Source organism: Patagioenas fasciata, chromosome W, assembly GCF_037038585.1.
Source record: "Patagioenas fasciata isolate bPatFas1 chromosome W, bPatFas1.hap1, whole genome shotgun sequence".
In the NCBI taxonomy this organism is placed as follows: Eukaryota; Metazoa; Chordata; class Aves; order Columbiformes; family Columbidae; genus Patagioenas; species Patagioenas fasciata.
Genome location: NC_092559.1, coordinates 1,171,062 through 1,189,162, shown reverse-complemented (window position 1 = coordinate 1,189,162; position 18,101 = coordinate 1,171,062). Strand labels below are relative to the sequence as shown.

Here is an 18,101-nt window from a genome sequence, read left to right as displayed (position 1 = left end):
GCCTCCTGTTTGAACAGAAAGAAATGGCAAATTTGGGCGATATCCCTTGGGTAAATCTCATGTTTGCACACACCGGGTGCAGGGACCAGCAGGGCTGATCTTCAGCCCCAAAATGGGTTTTATTCCACCCATCCCCAGCGCGATGCCCAGGGATGGGCTCGGGGAGGGTGCAGCATCCGCATCCTTTCCGCTCCTGCAAGCAGATGGACACGGGGAAAGAAGAAAGGAGACTTTTTGCTGTTGGTTTTCCTCCTGCTTCTGTCGCACAGGCTTTAAACCCCCCCGGCAGCCATTCCCAGCGGGGTTCGCTCTGTCTTCTCAATGCAAAGATGCTGGTTTAACTCTTCTCTCCCCCGAGCAAAACCGATGGCTTAAGCAACAAGAAAGGAGCAGCGACGTTTGATGGGCTGACGCGGCATTAAAACGGAGCTCCCGAGATGCCTCCGGCAACCTGAATCCTGCTCTACGAGGGGGAGAAAGCATCATTTTCTGTTATAGGGTGTATTTGCTTGCAAGAAGGGGAAGCTGCTGGTACAGGAGCTCTGGTGCGGAGGGAAAATCAGGGCAGGGATGTCCTGCCTGTAGGTGGGATGCACATCCCCATTCTCTTCTATTGATATAAAGCCCGATGCCATAAATGGGGTGGTCGGTGCCTTTGCGATGCTGAGGTTGAGCAGCACCGCCGGGACACGATTGAATGTGGAAACGGTCTATTCGAGACATTAAAAAATAGGGTGATGCTGCAGGCGCTGGCTTTAATATTTCATCTAGCGGTGATAAATTATTGCGAACAAGTTGGAAGGCAGCAGGAGGATTAAACTTGAGCTGGTTCGCTGGTAAGTCCATTCATTTTTGTTTTCGAACGGTGCGCTTTAATACGTTGTCTATTAGCTTTGGGTTAATGTGAAATTGCTTAGGAAGATAACCAGGGAAAGGCGCTGTTAAAATCGACGTGGTGATTTATGTTTAACTTCTATTCTGCTCGTCCCTCCTCTTCTTGGGGGGCTCTCGCTGAACCTACGGCTGCAGGATTTATTTAAGGCCGGTTTTTAAGCAGATTGGATTGAATTGCGAGGGGAATTAGGGAACTAAAGTCATTGTTTTGCATCTAATCTCAAAACATAAAGAGAATTGGACTGGAGGGCGATGGTTCCTTGGGCTGCAGGAAGGCGAATTATTACAGGGTTTGTTTAATTAATAGTGTGTTAATTAAAATTAAGAAATGGAGAAGGCCGCTCTGAAACTTTTCTCAGACTGTCTTTACTAAATTTACCATCCTGGTGTCTTTTATTATATCACGGAACCACCAGCATTCATCACTTTTAATGCAGCTGATTTACCGTCCTAAGGGAGCCAAGTCAATCACTGCAGCGCCTTCCCCTCCATCCTGATTTAATTCATCACCCTCCTGCCAAGGTGTGTGATTCCTCCACTCATTTAACCGCTTTTTTTCATTTAATACAAAATATTTGAGTGATTTGACCCTTCAGAGGATCCGAGTGTCTATAAACCCCATGAATTTCACTCCTCTCTGCTGTTGGATGTGATTTTCTTTGGGAAAAAGCTTCGATGACACAAATCGCGTTTTGGGTTATATAGGTTGTTATCACCCTGTTTGAATTCACCCTCGGTGGCTCAGGAGAGGGTGTAAATACCCCATTTACAACATTATTCCTCATTCGAAGTGGGGGTTTGGGATCGTGTGGCGTTTCAAGGCACGAATAATTCGAATGAACATCTCAATAGGACCTTCCTAACGGGACATCCAAATGATGTGACCACATCATGCACGTGGAGGGGCTTAAATGATTGTGTCTATATGTTGAAGCACCCCCGTGGCCGTTGGGAATTGGCATCTCCAGCCTGTGCATGGGTCACTTGAAAATCGAGGGTTATCCATCATTTCAGGGCAAATCGCATCCAAGTTCACCTGCACGCAGCCGCCTCCTCGCAGCCGGTTGCTAAGGCAACGTTTTCCCCCCGCTGGGATCTTCCCTGCAGCTTTTTAGCTGCGGCTCCATCAGCAAAAATCTCTTACAAGCCGGGCTTAAGCTGTGAAGAGCTCAGCTCTGCTTATCTGGGACCTGTTGGAGCAGGTGCAGAGGAGGCCATGAAGATGATTTAAGAGCTGGGGCAGCTCTGCTATGCAGACATTTGGGTTTATTCAGCTTGAGAAGGCGCCGGGGAGACCTCAGAGCAACCTCTGGTATCTAAAGGGACCTACGAGAAAGCTGGGGAGGGACTTGGGACAAGTGCGTGTTGTGATGGGACAAGGGGTGATGGCTTTAAACTGAAAGAGCGGAGATTGAGGTGGGATCTAAGGAAGGAATTCCTCGCCATGAGGGTGGTGAGACACTGGAACAGCTGCCCAGAGAAGCTGTGGATGCCCCATCCCTGGAGGGTCCAAGGGCAGGTTGGACGGGGCTTGGAGCAGCCTGGTCTAGTAGAAAATGTCCTTACACATGGGCCTTGATGAGCTTTGGAGGTGCCTTCCAACCCAAACCCTTCCACGGTTGACGCAAGAGCTTTGGTGCATGCGAGAAGCGAGCAGTGAAACCAAGAGCATGCAGGGGTTAACTTGGGAGCTGATCTAAACCAGCGGTACCCAGCTTAACGGTGCAGCTTCTCGCGGTTGTTGAGGCTGTTCTATCATCTCCCTGCGCTACCTCATGCGCTTCCCCTGAGGAACCGCCTGAGGAAATCGGTGGAATTGATAGAATCGGTATTTCTTCATGGAAAGGGCATTGAACAGGTTGCTCAGGGCAGTGGTGGAGTCGCCATCCCTGGAGGGGTTGGGAATACACACGGATGAGGTTCTCAGGGACATGGGGCAGTGCCAGGGATGGTAGAACACTTGGACTCCATGATCTTGAGGGTCTTTTCCAACCCAAAATGATTGTTTTCCCCTTGGCCTTTGCCAGCATTTCTTCAGATATATTTTGGATCAAGTATCTATGTTATAGGAATGCTTGTTGTGGTGAAAATGGACTATTCCTGCTAGCGAAAGCCCCATGATATCTGAAATAAACACCGATTTATCGTGAAAGAGTGGACTGATTGCTGAGAAGCCGTCCTGCAATGGGTTCCCTGGTGGGCGGCCGTGCCGTAACCACTGCCACCTGGCATTTGCCCTCGAGTCGTGTAGAATGATCATAACACTTCATCCGATAGGCGTTAGCGATGCACTGTTGATAAATGGGTATTTCCTCTGCTCCGAGCACACCGTCACCAGCCCTGCCGTTGCCGCTTTGCTTTGGGGATGCTCAGTACCGCTCAGCACTCCTCTGCAAGGCTTTGCTGCATCTTTGATGGGTCTAAAATGGATAGAGCACCCTGGAAATAGCCAATAATTGTACAGAAAGCACCAAGTGTAGCTTAGGGGGTTCTGCTGATACAAAACCTGAAACGCGTATCTGGGTTTTCAGGGAGCCGCAGGTCGCAAGGAAAGCGCCGGTAAGGCAGCGGCGGCATGAAACCAGTTCTGTTTCATTAAATCCCTTCTCCTCACAGGTGCGAAACGTAATAATAAGCCAGACAGCCCCTGGGAGGCTGCAGACGACGCTGTGGGCTCAGCGCCGCAACAAAGAGCCCTCACCTCCCGCCTCCGGGAGCAGACGGCTGGCGATGGGGTAGCTGGTGGAGCTGGAAAGCTCGCTTTGAAACGGGCACTGTTCTTCTAGACAACGCGATCATGTACGTTCCCTCCTACGGAGCTGTAATTGAATTAGCTTTCCTACTCTTTTCGATACAAACGGTAATCCCTGCTTGCATCCCTGGCCTGTTCTCTGCGCCGTAGCGTTGCACAAGGTAGCTAAAAGAACTTGGATATTAATCTCTTAATTAGTGTGTGCCCTAAAAGGTGTAAAAGATAAAAACTCCTGCTTATACAAGGTTTTGAGATTAACAATTTATTTGTGTGTGATTATAATATGTAGGTTATTACTTAGGCTGCTCTGTGGGTAAGAAGCTCAAGTTGCATCCCGCGGTGCCTGTCACTGAATTTGCAGAACTATTCTCTTTCTAGAAATTATCTACTATTTTAACGTTAGCATGATCGGTTAGAGAGCAGGGGAAAGGGAGCTGGGGGTCCTGGGGCCAGCAGGGTGAGCATGAGCCAGCACTGGGCCCTTGTGGCCAGGAAGGCCAATGGTACCTGGGGTGGGTTAGAAGGGGGTGGTCAGTAGGTCAGAGAGGTTCTCCTGCCCCTCTGCTCTGCCCTGGGGAGACCACACCTGGAATCTTGTGTCCAGATGTGCAGCGAGTTTACCTCTTCTGAGCTGCCAGGAGCGGTAGATGCGGGATTGTTAATCCCCACGGCAAAGTGGCTCTTGATGAGCCTCGCTAAGGCACTTAATTACCTGCGGGGGACTTGCAACGTGCCCCAATTATCATGTTTCCCCAAAGCTTGTGCCTGGAGAGCTCAACGCTGCTTTTTGCCACGGTTTTATTGCAGTACGTCGGGTTTATTGCTGCTCTGCCCCACGGGGCCGCCACGATCCAGTCGCTTCATCCATCATATGTGAATAATTTCGACACTAGGATTATTATTTTGGAGATTCTGGATAAATATCTTATTATGGCAAGTGGGGCGGAGCGGGTTTCGGGGACATTATTGCTGGGAATAGGACGGTAGGAATAGGCATTGGGTGTTCATTCTGAGGTTCGCAGGCTCACGGCATCCTCCACCAGTAAAACCAGTGGGGAAGGAGGACAAACCGGGCTCCCCACTGCGGGGACATCGCTCAGCCCGGCCCAAAGGGACAGGTCCCCGTTCAGCGGGGACACCCAGCACCTCATCTTCCCTTTTCCGTGCGAAACGGGCAGAAAAAGAGGTGTTTTTGAAGCTGAGGTTCTCTGCTCAGCGTGGTCTGCGACTCCTTCGATCGCTCGCTCATTGAGCGAAATGGGGTTTGCTCTGTGGGCTGCCAAGAGAAGAGCAAGACAGAGAAATGGGAAATAACTAACAATGGACTAAAAATAGGCTTGGTTTAAAGCCGGTTTCAACTGACAATCGTGGAGTATTTCAAGGTTTCTGTTCCCCAGTTGCTACCCAAGCACAGAACTCAAGAATAGAAGAGGACAAGAAGTCTGTTGAGAAGTGGTTCCTAAATCGCTGGATGGATACAATGGGAGGTATTAATGCAAGCACTTGTTAGTTAAGCGCAGTCCTAATCAGTCGTGTCCTTAAAATCAATACCAGCTCCAATGTGGACTATTTGCTTCCTGCTTTGAGTTTCAAACAAGCACAAAACCCCCCAAGGAAAAGAACCTTTGCGCTGTTCCGTCGCCTTTCCCTTCTACCTCTTTTTACTGAGGCTTTTCCTGAACAACCACTCGGTTGTTTGTCCGCTCTGCCTTCCATTTATTTCAATATAAAATGTCTATACATGGTATTAAAACGACGAATATTTTTAATGATGCTGCGCTCCACGCGCTCATTCCCATGTATTCCCATGGCCCCTCGTGCTCCAGATGAGTCAAAACCCAGGAGCTCATGAAATTTGGGGTTTATTGTACAGCTTTCTTCATCATAATAAATAAACGCACGTGCGCACAGTGATTTAGGTGCCGATGCTTGGCGATTGCAACACCAAAGCGATCCTGGTTTGTTCCTAAACACGCGGGCACACCAAATATTGAAGGTGCTGTAATTGGGAAAAATGGGGTTTGAAGTTAAATAGTAGATCTGGTTTGAAAAAGCGATGCAACTTGCAATCGCAGATTGGATTTTTGACTAGGCAGGAATGACCAAGGTAATTATCTGTTGGCCTTGACCATGCTATTTATTTCATTAAAATAAGATTTTCTGCGTCTGAATGCAATCTGGGGCAACATTCTAGATGCAAAATGTATTTTAATCCAAGAACTTAGTTGCACCAAATAACGAAATAATCAGGGCTTTTCTTTCGAGCATCATTTTCAGCAGAAGCGGATATTGGTTTCTGACCAAGCTCGTTCATTCCTCTTCTTCTTAATGATTTAGCCCCGGGCTAAGAGCAGAAAATATGAGCAAATCCTGCTGAATGATGATGGTGTAGGAACCACAGAATGGATTGAACGCCCTATTGGCATAAATCGATGGAGTTTTGTGGAGCTCAGCGGAGTTACACTGACAAGCAGCATGAGTGCAGACATAGACTAGACCAGACTAGACTATTCCAGTTAGGAGGGGCCTAAGACCTAGTCCACCTAGTGCTTTATCTAATTAACCTGCTGGCCTTATGTAACTAAGGCAAGCGTTCACTCCAGATTCTCCTTGGCCATATATCTACTTTTTATGTTCTAATCTAAATCTAAATAAGCCTTTTGCAAGCTGTTGCTTGTGAGTTTAGTCTTTTCTTGCATAGATAGCCAAGAAACATGCTTGATATTATTGCAAACAGAAAGTTTCTCGGCGAATAATCTTGGCAATTTGGGCAGTATTTTGATCAAGGATGGGGAGAGCAAGAATATGAAGTATTCCCAGTCCTAACAGAGCCACGCTGGGCTAGTTAGACCAGACTAAAAGACGTTTGTAGCAGCGTAGCGAGGTTGAATAGACATTAATTCAGCTTGCAGTAGTGAGATGAAAAACGACGCTTCGTGCAAAGCCGCAAGAACTGGTTTCAAACAGCTTCCTTAAGGCACCCGCCGCCTTTGCTAAACAGGGGGAGAACGACTTTTCTTTTCCCAAGTCGAGCAGGCCTTAGAGAGGAATAATTTGGCTAAGAAATAGCTTTGTGGGATAATTAAAGGCAAAGCAGGTGAGAGAGGGAAGCTCTGCCAGGCCGGGCAGCTGGGATCTGCTCCAGCTGTGGGCACAGGTGAGATCAGGTATTTACTTTCCTAATGCAAACACGCTGCTCACAGGGAGCTGAAATACCACATCCTGCTGCTGCTCCCAAAGCTACTACTCCCCGGTTGGTTTTTTTTCAGGAAACAGCACGTTATTAATATTGCATGATTTTCTGTAATAACTCTGCGAAGCGCTCGTTCCGTCACACGGAATCGCGCTGTCTGGGAAGAACAGGATCTGCACACGTTTCCCGTTCTTGTGAGGTTTGATTGTCGGAGGGACAAGCAGGAAAACGAGGTTACTGAATAAGCCGCTCGCCTTGAATTCGAGAGACCCAAAGGAAACACCAGGACGATGGTGGTGTTTAACATTTAGCAGCCGAGATGAGATAAAGAGAATTATGGAGAAACTGCGAGGGCTTTAGAGAAACGCTGCTGTGTGAAACCGTCCATCAGAGCAACACATTTCCAGCTATATCAGCAAGAGCTGGCAGGCAGCGGAGTTGCTAATTGCCTGTGTGGCCCAACTGAATCACCACGGATCGGCGGCCAATTTGCCGGATGCCGCGTGGGTGTGAAGCTCTGAGCCGCGAGGCTTTGGGGAAGTGTTGGTCAACAGTTTGATCTCCTCCGTCTACCAGCACCGGGCATTTCCCAGCGGGGAAAGGGGGGGAACCATTAGAAAAAGCCAGTGAGGGGCTGAGTGATGCGAAGTGGGGCTGGGAGCGCTGGGAAGTGGGGCTGGGTGCACAATTTGCAGCTGGATCGCCCTCCTTCAATCACCAACAGCTGGTTACCCGCAGCCGTCCCCGTTTTGCAGGTGTCTCTGGACACATAGAAATCAAACCAGGAAAAAGGAATGGCATGTTCTACTAGGGTATGAAGCTCAGACTCCCATTCTTTGCTCCTCCATCTGCTTTATCAGTGAGACACTCCAACATTCCCCGTCACGTCTCACCAACGGCCTCACACACATCAAAATTTCAAAGGGGAATTATAAGCCATAATTTCACAATACATTCTGCTACGACTATGACGAGGCCAAGGATTCGAGTGAAAACACTACAAGTCACTCTGAACACGTGGCTCTGCTGCCCAAGGTCTCTGCAACGGGCAAAACTTGCCAAAATAAGCACATGGGGTGACACCAGCCCTTATTTTCTACGCTGTCCTCACTCAGCTCTCTCCCCCTCCTGCCTATCGCATTCTCATTTTTAAAGCAGATATTTTAGGACCTAACGACGTGCCAGTTATCAGCAGCTTAGTGAAATACTTCTGTTTGCCCCGTGGATACCAATGCGCAGCACTAGAGAGAGAACGCGTCTCTCCCAGCCTTGCGTGGCTTCCCAAGTCAAGGTTGTAGCAGAAATGATTGTCACCGTGCTCTTGGAGTTCACGGAAGGTACTCCAGTCCTGGCGCTGTAGAAGTGCTTCACTTGGGCTGGTTTTTGGCTGGTTTTGGTTTTCCTTTTTCTCTTTTATTTCAGTATGATGGGGTGGTTGGGTTAGCAGGACTGGATTAGCGCTGGACGAGCTCTTGCAGCCGCGTCGCTCGATTCTCACAGCGCTGGGTTGGCGGAACGGCTGTTTGAGACACAACCCGATTAACCAACAGCCTTGGATTGAGCTTTGGGAAGTAGGAGATGGACTAAAGGGAAAAATCCGAGTTAACTCAAGCTGTGGAAAGAAGCCCTTTGAACTTTTCCCCCTAAAGATTCAGGGGGGTGATAGTAACAGGTTATAGCTGCTCTTTGCTCTGGACCAGGGCTGCTCCCCTGGTAAAACCCCAGTGTGCATCAAAGCCACGGCAGGGCACAAGTTGGGACTCGCAGGCTCCTGCTCCTCCTTCTCCTTCCAGGAAGGCAGAGCCGGGCCCTGCGCCAAGGCTGGGTCTGGCTCCATGGTTGGGTCTGGCTCCATGGTTGGGTCTGGCTCCATGGTTGGGTCTGGCTTCATGGCTGGATCTGGCTCCATGGTTGGGTCTGGCTCCATGGTTGGGTCTGGCTCCATGGTTGGGTCTGGCTCCATGGTTGGGTTCGGCACCATATCTGGGTCTGGCTCCATGGTTGGGTTCTGCTCCATGGCTGGGTCTGGCTCCATGGCTGGGTCTGGCTCCATGGTTGAGTTCTGCTCCATGGCTGGGTCCTGCGCCAAGGCTGGGTCTGGCTCCACGGCTGGGACTCTCCACTCTCAGAGCACAGACGTAGCTCAGGTCCCTGGTTTCCTCAGGGTGAAAAGCTGTAAACCCTCCACTGGAGGTGGTTTGCCTGAGGGATAATCAGGGAAAGGGGGTCTACAATGAGACCACTGTGTCCGGTTGTGGCCCCTCAGCTCCAGAAGGACAGGGAACTGCTGCAGAGAGTCCAGCGCAGCCACCAAGATGCTGAAGGGAGTGGAGCATCTCCCGGGTGAGGAAAGGCTGAGGGAGCTGGGGCTCTGGAGCTGGACAAGAGGACACTGAGGGGGGACTCATTCATGGGGATCAATATGGAAAGGGGCAGTGTCAGGAGGATGGAGCCAGGCTCTTCTGGGTGACAACCAGTGACAGGACAAGGGGCAATGGGTGCAAACTGGAACACAGGAGGTTCCACTGAAAGATAAGAAACTTGTTTGGGGTGAGGGTGTCAGAGCCTGGCCCAGGCTGCCCAGGGAGGCTGTGGAGTCTCCTTCTCTGCAGACATTCAAACCCGCCTGGACACCTTCCTGTGGAACCTCAGCTGGGTGTTCCTGCTCCATGGGGGGTTGCACTGGACGAGCTTCCCAGGTCCCTTCAACCCCCGACACTCTGTGCTCGTGTGGCCCCCTCCTGGTCCCCGAGGGTTCACCCTGGCCCGCTCACAGCTGCACCGGCACCCCCCCCGGGCTCGTCCACCCCGCTCGCACAGGCTCCACGCCTCCCACTCCCCCATGTCGGGCAGCGCTTTCCCCGCGGAGCGCCCGGCCCCTCCTCCCGGGCCGTCCCCGTCCCCGTCCCCGCCCCGCAGCCGCCAGCCTGGGCCCCGGGCCGAGCGCCCACATCCGTGAGCCCGGCCCGGCAGCGCCGCCTCCGCCTCAGCCCAGCGCCGGGCTCCCGCACAGGGAGCTGCTCCGCGCCCGGCCCGCACCGCCAGCACCGGCCAGGACAGAGGCTCCCAGAACAGGTCTGTGCTGCGGGGGAACCGGCGGCTCTGGGGAGCGGGGGGAAGGCGGCGGCCATGCGGCTCCGTGTGCGGAGGGAGGGGAAGATGGAGCCCGGCGGCGGGTTGGAGTCGCCCGGGGAAGGTGAGCGCGGAGCCGGGCGGCTGGAGACCGCGGGGTGTCCCCACGGCGCGCTGTCGCGACAGTGTTCTCACGACATGTACAGCGAACCCGTGGAGCCTGTATTCCTGTCGTATCCCGCGTTGGTGATTGTAGCCGACCGAAAGGGGAGGGTGGCGTGAAGCTGCCGGTGAATGGTGCATGGAAACGGGGGGTGGATGTAAAGCGAGAAGGGAATTGGTAACCAGGCGCTTTAGGGCCGGAATGGCCAAATATAGGTGCTCCGAAAATAGTTCTTCCGCGAACAGCCGGGGTTTAGCGGCGCCGTGGCTGCCGTCGCTCCCGAATTGGGGTGGAGGGATGAGGTGGGAATATAAAATGAAGGATATGAAAAGATCGGATGAGTGCGCTTTTTCACCTAAAAATGAATTTAAAATGAAACACTGTGAACTTCGTGTTGTTACAGCAACGTATGGTTGACACTTTTCTATAGCTATTAGATGAGATTATTGGGGAGAGGCGTCTTTTACACATTTTGCAGGGATCACAGAGGCGGATTTGGTCCTTAAGTTCAAAGCCGAGCACGACGGGTGCAGAGTTTAACTGAGCAGCTGTGGCAGGAGGAGGAAGGCAGGTACAGAGCAGCACGCTGATCGTTTGCATCTTCTGAGCTCTAGCATAAAAGTTCCTTTAAAGTAGCTCTGCGCCGTGAGCTGTAGGCATTAAATACAAGTGCCACAGGTAAAATGAATTGCATACTTGCAGGCAGGTGGGGGAAAAAAGGCCTGAGCCTTGGAGTTATGCTAATTCACAGCAGTGAGAGCGAGCGTGACTCCTCTTTCGCTTCTTTAATCAAGACTTTGACTGGAAGGAGAAGCAGTTTTCCCATGCTGCAAAACGAATCTGTCGGGTTTTGGCGGCGCGCGGAGTCCTCAGGATGGGCTGTCAGGAGTCAACGCGCGGGAAGGCAGCGGTGGCAGCCTTGCTGGTAAAACATGGGAGTTTGGGCAGCTGCAGAGCGAAGCGCTGCTTGGTTTTGCCTTCTAAGCAAGAGCAATAGGGTAGAACGTGCGGAACGGGGAGCAGCGTGCCCCAAAACCGCAGAGGCTGGTCAGTGCCCAGCTACCCGTTGTTTAAACTGCTATAATAGCATCCCGGTAAATACGCTGCTCGTGCTGCTCACCTATGCGTCTGCTGAAAGGCATAATTTGTATTTGTTACGACTAGAGAGTTGTTTTTCCTTGGGAGAAGCTGTTTTCTCGCTGTTCATGCGTTGCAGGCTGGATTTTCCAAGCTGGTTTTATTATTGTGTGCTCTCAGAACTTATATCTTGTGCGGGTTCCCAAGGAAGCTTTGGTTTTGCTCTTTCATTGAGAAACAAAGTAATCCCGAGTAATTCAGCAAAGTGTTGCGTTTCGTGTGTTGAAGCGGTGTTGGCAGCAGCACAACGCAGCAGGTTTGGGGTTGGTTTGGGTGGCATCGGGACAGTCGGTCCTTGTCCCCCGGTGAGCTTGGTGGCCTGGGTGGACGTGTCCGCGTCCGAGAGCCGAGATGAAGCTGCGCTATTCCCTGTTCTGGTTCGTGCAGCGTTATGAAATGGCCAAGACAGCATGGAAATGGGGAGTTTCTGTGATCTAAGCCACAGCAGGTTTATCAAGCAGTGAATCATTCTGCAACGACCGGTGGAGAGTGGACCGTGTAATCTTGAGATTTCACAGGGAGAAAGGAGCTTTATGTTTCCTTTAGAATCTGGAAGAACTGGCTGGTTCGCACGGGTGAGAGCGGTAGAAGTCAGGGTGATCTTGCTTGTGGTGCACGAGCGATATCCCAGGGAGCTAAATGGGTGTGAGAAGAGAGAAATGACTCTTCCCTGTGCCTTTAAGGGCTTCAAACTCCTGGGATAACCAATTGGTGCTTGGGCAGTACGACGGACTTTAATTCCTAAAACCTTTCATGGAATAATCAGATTGTCTGCCGGAGAAAGAAGAAATGATTTACTGCTTCAAAAGCGGTGATTTAAATGTCTAATAGCCATTAGCTTGTTAGAGCTATTGACTTTCTATCTCGAGGAACCTTCTTTACAATGCGCAGCCCTTAAAGAGACGCGATCGATGGGATCGGAATATTTGCCAAGCCAAACACCTTTGATGGGGGTTGTACGTTTCTGTTTAAACAGAGTGGCACGGGGAGTGGAAATCTGCTTTATTGTATGGAGGGCGGTGTAGCTGCCCTTGTGGCTAATGATTATTGGGACAATTGTTTAAAGGGACACCCAACGTGTTACAACTTTCCGAGCTTGTCCCAAGCAATATGGAACCCACTTTCAGATTCCTGACAGCGAGAGGGTTGCAAAGGGCTCTTTGATGAAGTGCAATCAAGTATGTTGACCTGTGTGGTGTTCCCTGGGATCAGGTGTGAACTGAGTGTGCAAAGCCAGCGAAAAGCCTCCGTGTTTGTCCTGCAAGCCCCTGCACAGGCCTGGGGTACAGCACATATAGGCAGCATTAAATGGCAATTCCATTCATATTCCAGCACATATAGGCAGCATAAAATGGCAATTCCAAAAGACAGGTTTGATTTGGGGATCAACGAATGATGACCATAGTCAGCCCTGTCTTCTGAAAATACCATTGGAAGGAGCTTAGAAAGGATCCCAAATATTAAACCAGAGCTTTCTCAGCCAACCTTTGGCCTTAGTAACTAAACCAGCATGACTGGTGAGCAGAGCGATGCCGTTTTGCAGCATCAGGGGACGACCCCAGCTATCGGGACAGGATTTGTGACCTGTGGAGTTGACTTCCCACCACCCACCCCTTTGCTCTTCACTGTTGCTTGCTGTTCGTTGCACATATTGAGCCACGTACGAGTAGCTGGCAAACGTCCAGGTCTTTTAGATGGCGTCATCCAGTTTGGAATCTTCATCGGCATGGCAGGCTTCCGAAATTTAACTGGAGATCTGTGTGGTGGCAAAGGCTGGGCTTGGTCAAAGGAGTCCTGCAAGAGATCGATGGGGAGCTTTGCATTCAAAACGTGGCTTTGATAAGGTCAGGGAGAGATGAAGTATGGCTAACGATACCACGCTTCTGCAGCTGAAAAGCCGCTCCAGCCCACTTCATGTCTTGCAGATAACTATATTAGCTCATAAATTTTCATCGGATTTATGGCAGGCAGACAGCTCAGTCTCGTCATGAAGGGGAGGTTTCGCTTGCCTTCAAAAGAGCAGGAGAGACCTGCAGGGTTGAATCCGTGGGGAATCTGCACAGGGTGGGACGGGACCCTGAGCTTGAGACGGGACCCTGCGCTTGGGACGGGACCCTGCGCTTGGGACGGGACCCTGCGCTTGGGACGGGACCCTGCGCTTGGGACGGGACCCTGAGCTTGAGACGGGACCCTGCGCTTGGGACGGGACCCTGCGCTTGGGACGGGACCCTGAGCTTGAGACGGGACCCTGAGCTTGGGACGGTACCCTGAGCTTGGGACGGGACCCTGAGCTTGAGACGGGACCCTGCACTTGGGACGGGACCCTGCGCTTGGGACGGGACCCTGCGCTTGGGACGGGACCCTGCGCTTGGGACGGGACCCTGCGCTTGGGACGGGACCCTGCGCTTGAGACGGGACCCTGAGCTTGGGACGGGACCCTGAGCTTGGGACGGGACCCTGAGCTTGGGACGGGACCCTGAGCTTGGGATGGGCCCCTGAGCTTGAGACAGGACCCTGAGCTTGGGACGGGACCCTGAGCTTGGGATGGGACCCTGAGCTCGGGGCAGCCGTCCCCACAGCCCCTTTTGTCCCTTGAACCTGGGTTGCTTCCCTCATACAACTTCAGGACTTCCTCAAAGGTGGTGATGTGATTTCTATGTATTTAATGAGATTTTTTGGTTTCGGTGAGCCGCTGAAACTTCCTCCTCCTGGCTTGAATACGCTCCTTTAAATGTCATTGATTCCTGCGCTTGTTTTCCTTTTGTAAATGTGAATGAAAGGTTAGAGTATGTGCCGTCTGGGTTACTTACAGTGGCAGGATTCTGCTTCCTCGTGCGAACTCCATCTCCGCCGTGTGTATTTTGCAGGTATTTTGTAAGCGGTGGTTATTTTCTGCTCAGCGGCACAGTTGTATTTGTGTGGTCAGTCGAGCGTGCCAGGCTGGGTTGTGTGCTAAATACAGACCCGCTGCGGCACAATCAGCCCACAACTCATTCCTATAGTGACCAAGCAGGTTTTCGAGGTGGTGAAATAAAGGGGAATGTGTGTGATCGCTTGTGTTGTGACTCACCTGGTGCTGCGTGTTTGGCCCGGAGGGTAAAAAGTGTCGTGATAACAGCTCCTGGTAACACTGGGCGCAGTCCTTGTCTTGGCCTTTTCTTCTTCTTTGCATTGCATGTTTATTGTGGTTTATTCTGAACACATGTGCGGCGGTGCGAATGGGTTCCAACTGGTGTCGCCCATCTGTTTGGGAAGCGGTATTTGGAGCTTTGAGTGGGTTTTCTTGTGAGCAGAGGCGTCTCGTGAGTTGCAAGGGGTTTGAGGTCGTGATGGCTCCTTTGCAGGGCATGAGGAGCGTGGTACCCAACGCACCTTCTTACCTATGGAGTTACGCTCAGGTGCACTCAAGCGGGTGGAAGCTCAAAGCCCTTACACTAAAGAAAACTTTGGCTCATCATGGGCCATTTAGTTGGCAGCTCTGCTTTTTTGGCAGACAAATTATAGTGTGATGCTGTGTTGACTGGATGGAGTTTTATCTTCTCTTTCCTCCATCCTGTCTCTTCCTTCTACTCAGGAAAGACTTGTGATAGCGCCCTCTTACATTTAATTCTCTACCTGCTCTACTTTGCATGGCAGGCGGTCCTCAATATTCTCCCTGCTCGGGAAGAGGTGTCTAATGCGACTGTGTTAATGAGCTGGATGTTAATTATCTGGGGTTCTCTGTTGGCTGCTCCGTTGTCCGGAGAAGTTGTCCCACAGCAGGAGAGTAACAGCCTGGGGGGTTTTGAGGGCACCAGGGCACTCGAGTTTAGTTCTTCACGCTATAGGTGGATTAATACTGGTCAGAATCTTAAGGATGGCAGACAAGGTTTTAAAAGACAGGATCTAATAATCTCTTGCTGACCAGCTGCTGGTGCAATATGTGCGCTGGGAGTTTAGGTGCTGCGTTTTGCTATTTAAATGAGTTTTTTGTTTGTTGGCATTAAACTAGCAAGGGAAATAAACTCTAATCCTCTGGAACTGGCTTTTCTCTCATTGCGCACCTCGCTTTTCCTTGATGTTCCCTTTATGGAATTGAACCCCTCTCAACAACTCTCAATCAAGGTGAAAATGCGTGAGCAAAGCAATTTAGATTTCAATGACTTACGTTCCTCCCAGTTTTTGTGGAAAATACTACGAAGAGAAGAAGAAAAATGGACTTAAAACTGTTCTCCGCGTCCTTTTCCCTGCACTGGGTCTTTGGGAGCATTGATTATCCTGGCTGAGCATCTTAAGGTTTGATTGGTTTAATCCCAAATTAATAGTTTGTATTAACAGCATTAGGCAGAGAATCACCTCCCAAGATACTTCTGGTTTTGTCGACCGTTGTTATTGCGTTGATCAAAAATACTTTGGTTTTGATGCTCTTCAAGTTCCACTTGCTCAGTGTTGCCTTGCAGCAAATTTGGGGTGTTCTGGAAGGGCTTAAAGAGGCTGAGTTAATCTCTTGAGGTCAATGTGTTGGTGCTCTGGCCTTTCCCCATCAGATCAGGGCCTTTTTTCTGCAGATTTATTAAACCTTTATTATCAGAAGAGCCTCTCTGGGTGGCTCAATATCCAAGGTATAAACCTCGCACAATGGGACTGCTCAATCCACGGCTTTTTTACCCTGAAAGCTGTTGATACGCGGAATAATCGGGCTTGGTTTAGTTGAGTCGTTGAGTCACAGCGGGTCAGGACTCGCTAATTGAAACGCTCCCCAAGTTAGATGTGAATTCTGATGGAAATGAAGGGCTTGTGTGGCAACAGGTGGTGGGGTTGTGAATGGGATACGGCTCGGAGACCACAATAATTAGGCTCCGAATGGAGCGGATTTTCCTGTACGCCGAGGATTAACAGGGAGAAAAGAGCAGGCTTAAATCATGTTGAAAAAGAAGGGTGGAAACCAGGTGGTGGTTCATAGGATTCCAGGCTTCACACACGCAAATCAATACTTTGTGGATGTATTTCTTGCGTGCGGCCCCTTTCCTTCCCCTCTGGAGCTTCATAACAAAGTCAATACAATCGCAAGACCTTGGTGTTTAGGGTAATACAAAAGAACTAAGAACCTGCTTGGTGGAAGGGTGTTAGGCTTGGAAGATGCTCGAGCAGCTTATTTTGAGAAGTGATACATTGGATGTATTGAGTATTGCGTGTCTTCTCCTCTTTCCATAGGTTCCTCAAGATTAGCACTATGACTGATGGAGACTACGATTACCTGATCAAACTCCTGGCCCTCGGGGACTCTGGGGTTGGGAAAACAACGTTCCTGTACCGATACACCGATAACAAGTTTAATCCCAAATTCATCACGACGGTAGGGATAGACTTCCGGGAAAAACGAGTGGTGAGTTGTCCATGTCTCATCTTTCTCTATTCGTTTATTCTGTGAATGCATTTGATGCAATATTGCTTCTCTTAGTGCGGGTTTAGCCTGTGATAATGGGTTGTCTGGTCTAGATTTTGGCTTAATTATGAACTCTGGATTAAGGGGCCCAAATATAGAATTTAAATAGATGCACAATGAGGTTCCACCAGCTCATCACCTGAGTCAAATAATTACTAATTACTGATTTTTCCACTCTTGACATTTTGGGGTATAAATTATAAGTGCAGGAGAAACTACATCTTACATGGGCTTACCAGCCTTGAAATGACTTAAAGGTCTAATGAATTATGTTGTAAGCAAGTGATCCAAAAGGTTAAATATGTTGTTCTGCTATGTAAAAGTCACATTAAAAATGACTCTGTGAGATACCTTGTTGATCGCGCTAAATATTACAGGCACACGTAATATTTAATTCACACACCTGGTGCGGTTGATCCATTGATTTTCACAGCTGATTTAACATCATTAGGAGCAGCCTCTGGAGTGGTTTTAGAGGCCAGAGTTGCCTTTTACTGAAGGGCAGAACTTGTAACTCATCGCTGGTGCGAAGTGGAAGGTTTTGGGGGTTTGGTGTGACCGGTACCTCTCTTGGTAGGTCTACAACCGCCAGGGACCGAATGGATCTCCAGGAAAGGCCTTCAAGGTCCATCTCCAGCTCTGGGACACGGCCGGCCAGGAAAGGTAACCACCTTCAGCTCCGTGCAAAACACCCCCCGCTTTTTCACTTTTTGCGGTATTTTCAGGTGGAAAATAGAGTTTTTCCGATGCCGTGATCAGAGGAGCTCGGGAAACAAGACTGGAAGAACCGAGGGTGATGTGCTCCGCGCCTCGTGCCCGCACACGCGGGTTATTAGTTAATATTGGGTTTATAGTACCTTCCTAAGCTCTGGAAGATACACAGAACCTACCTAAGCGCCTCGTGCTTGTATTTCACATTTTTGGGTAAGGCAGGTTCTGATTAATTTGGATGAAGCCGTCAGGTTATTCCCCTTTAAGCAGCAAAACTGTAATGGCTTGTTAAGGGTTTTGATTGCGGGTGAGAATAAACCGTGAAATTCAGCCCAGGCGATAGGGATGGAAAGAAGGACAGAGAGAAGAGAGTTGGAAAAATTGGAAGTGTTTTATTAATGCTATTGATAAAATACAGAAAATAATAGAAAATATATGAAACCAATCTTGAAAATCTCAGCAACTACAGAGCTGGCAGCCAAAGTCCTGGACTGGACTCTGCAGCCAATGGAACTGGACTCAGTCTGTCATTAGGCCCCAGTTTGCAGGGACGACTCGCAAGGTCCTCTCCTCATGTCGGCCATAGGGAAAAGGGACGAGATCCTCGTGATCTCCCACTTTTATACGAAATATTCGCGTGAATGGGATGTTATACACAGTTGGTCAGGTTCTGATCCCCTGTTCCTCGTTGCCCCTCTTGCGAGATGTCCATCCATGCTTATCAATGACATTGCATTGCTATGTCTACCAAAAC

The 18,101-nt window shown here is 50.0% G+C and overlaps 1 protein-coding gene across 2 annotated transcripts in view; it reads left to right on the top strand.

The window, feature by feature from the left end:
• Positions 1 to 804: 804 nt before the first annotated feature.
• LOC136114656 (ras-related protein Rab-27B) overlaps positions 805 to 18,101 on the top strand; it is a 23,540-nt gene continuing 6,243 nt past the window's right edge. The window contains exons 1-3 of one of the 2 annotated variants that reach the window (XM_071801612.1): positions 805 to 836; positions 16,405 to 16,576; positions 17,214 to 17,299. In XM_071801612.1, the coding sequence (XP_071657713.1) occupies positions 16,424 to 16,576; positions 17,214 to 17,299 (239 nt within the window). In that variant the 5' untranslated portion in view covers positions 805 to 836; positions 16,405 to 16,423. Of the gene's footprint in view, positions 837 to 9,734; positions 9,915 to 16,404; positions 16,577 to 17,213; positions 17,300 to 18,101 lie in introns of those variants that run through there. The other variant, XM_065860091.2, reaches the window with a different exon arrangement.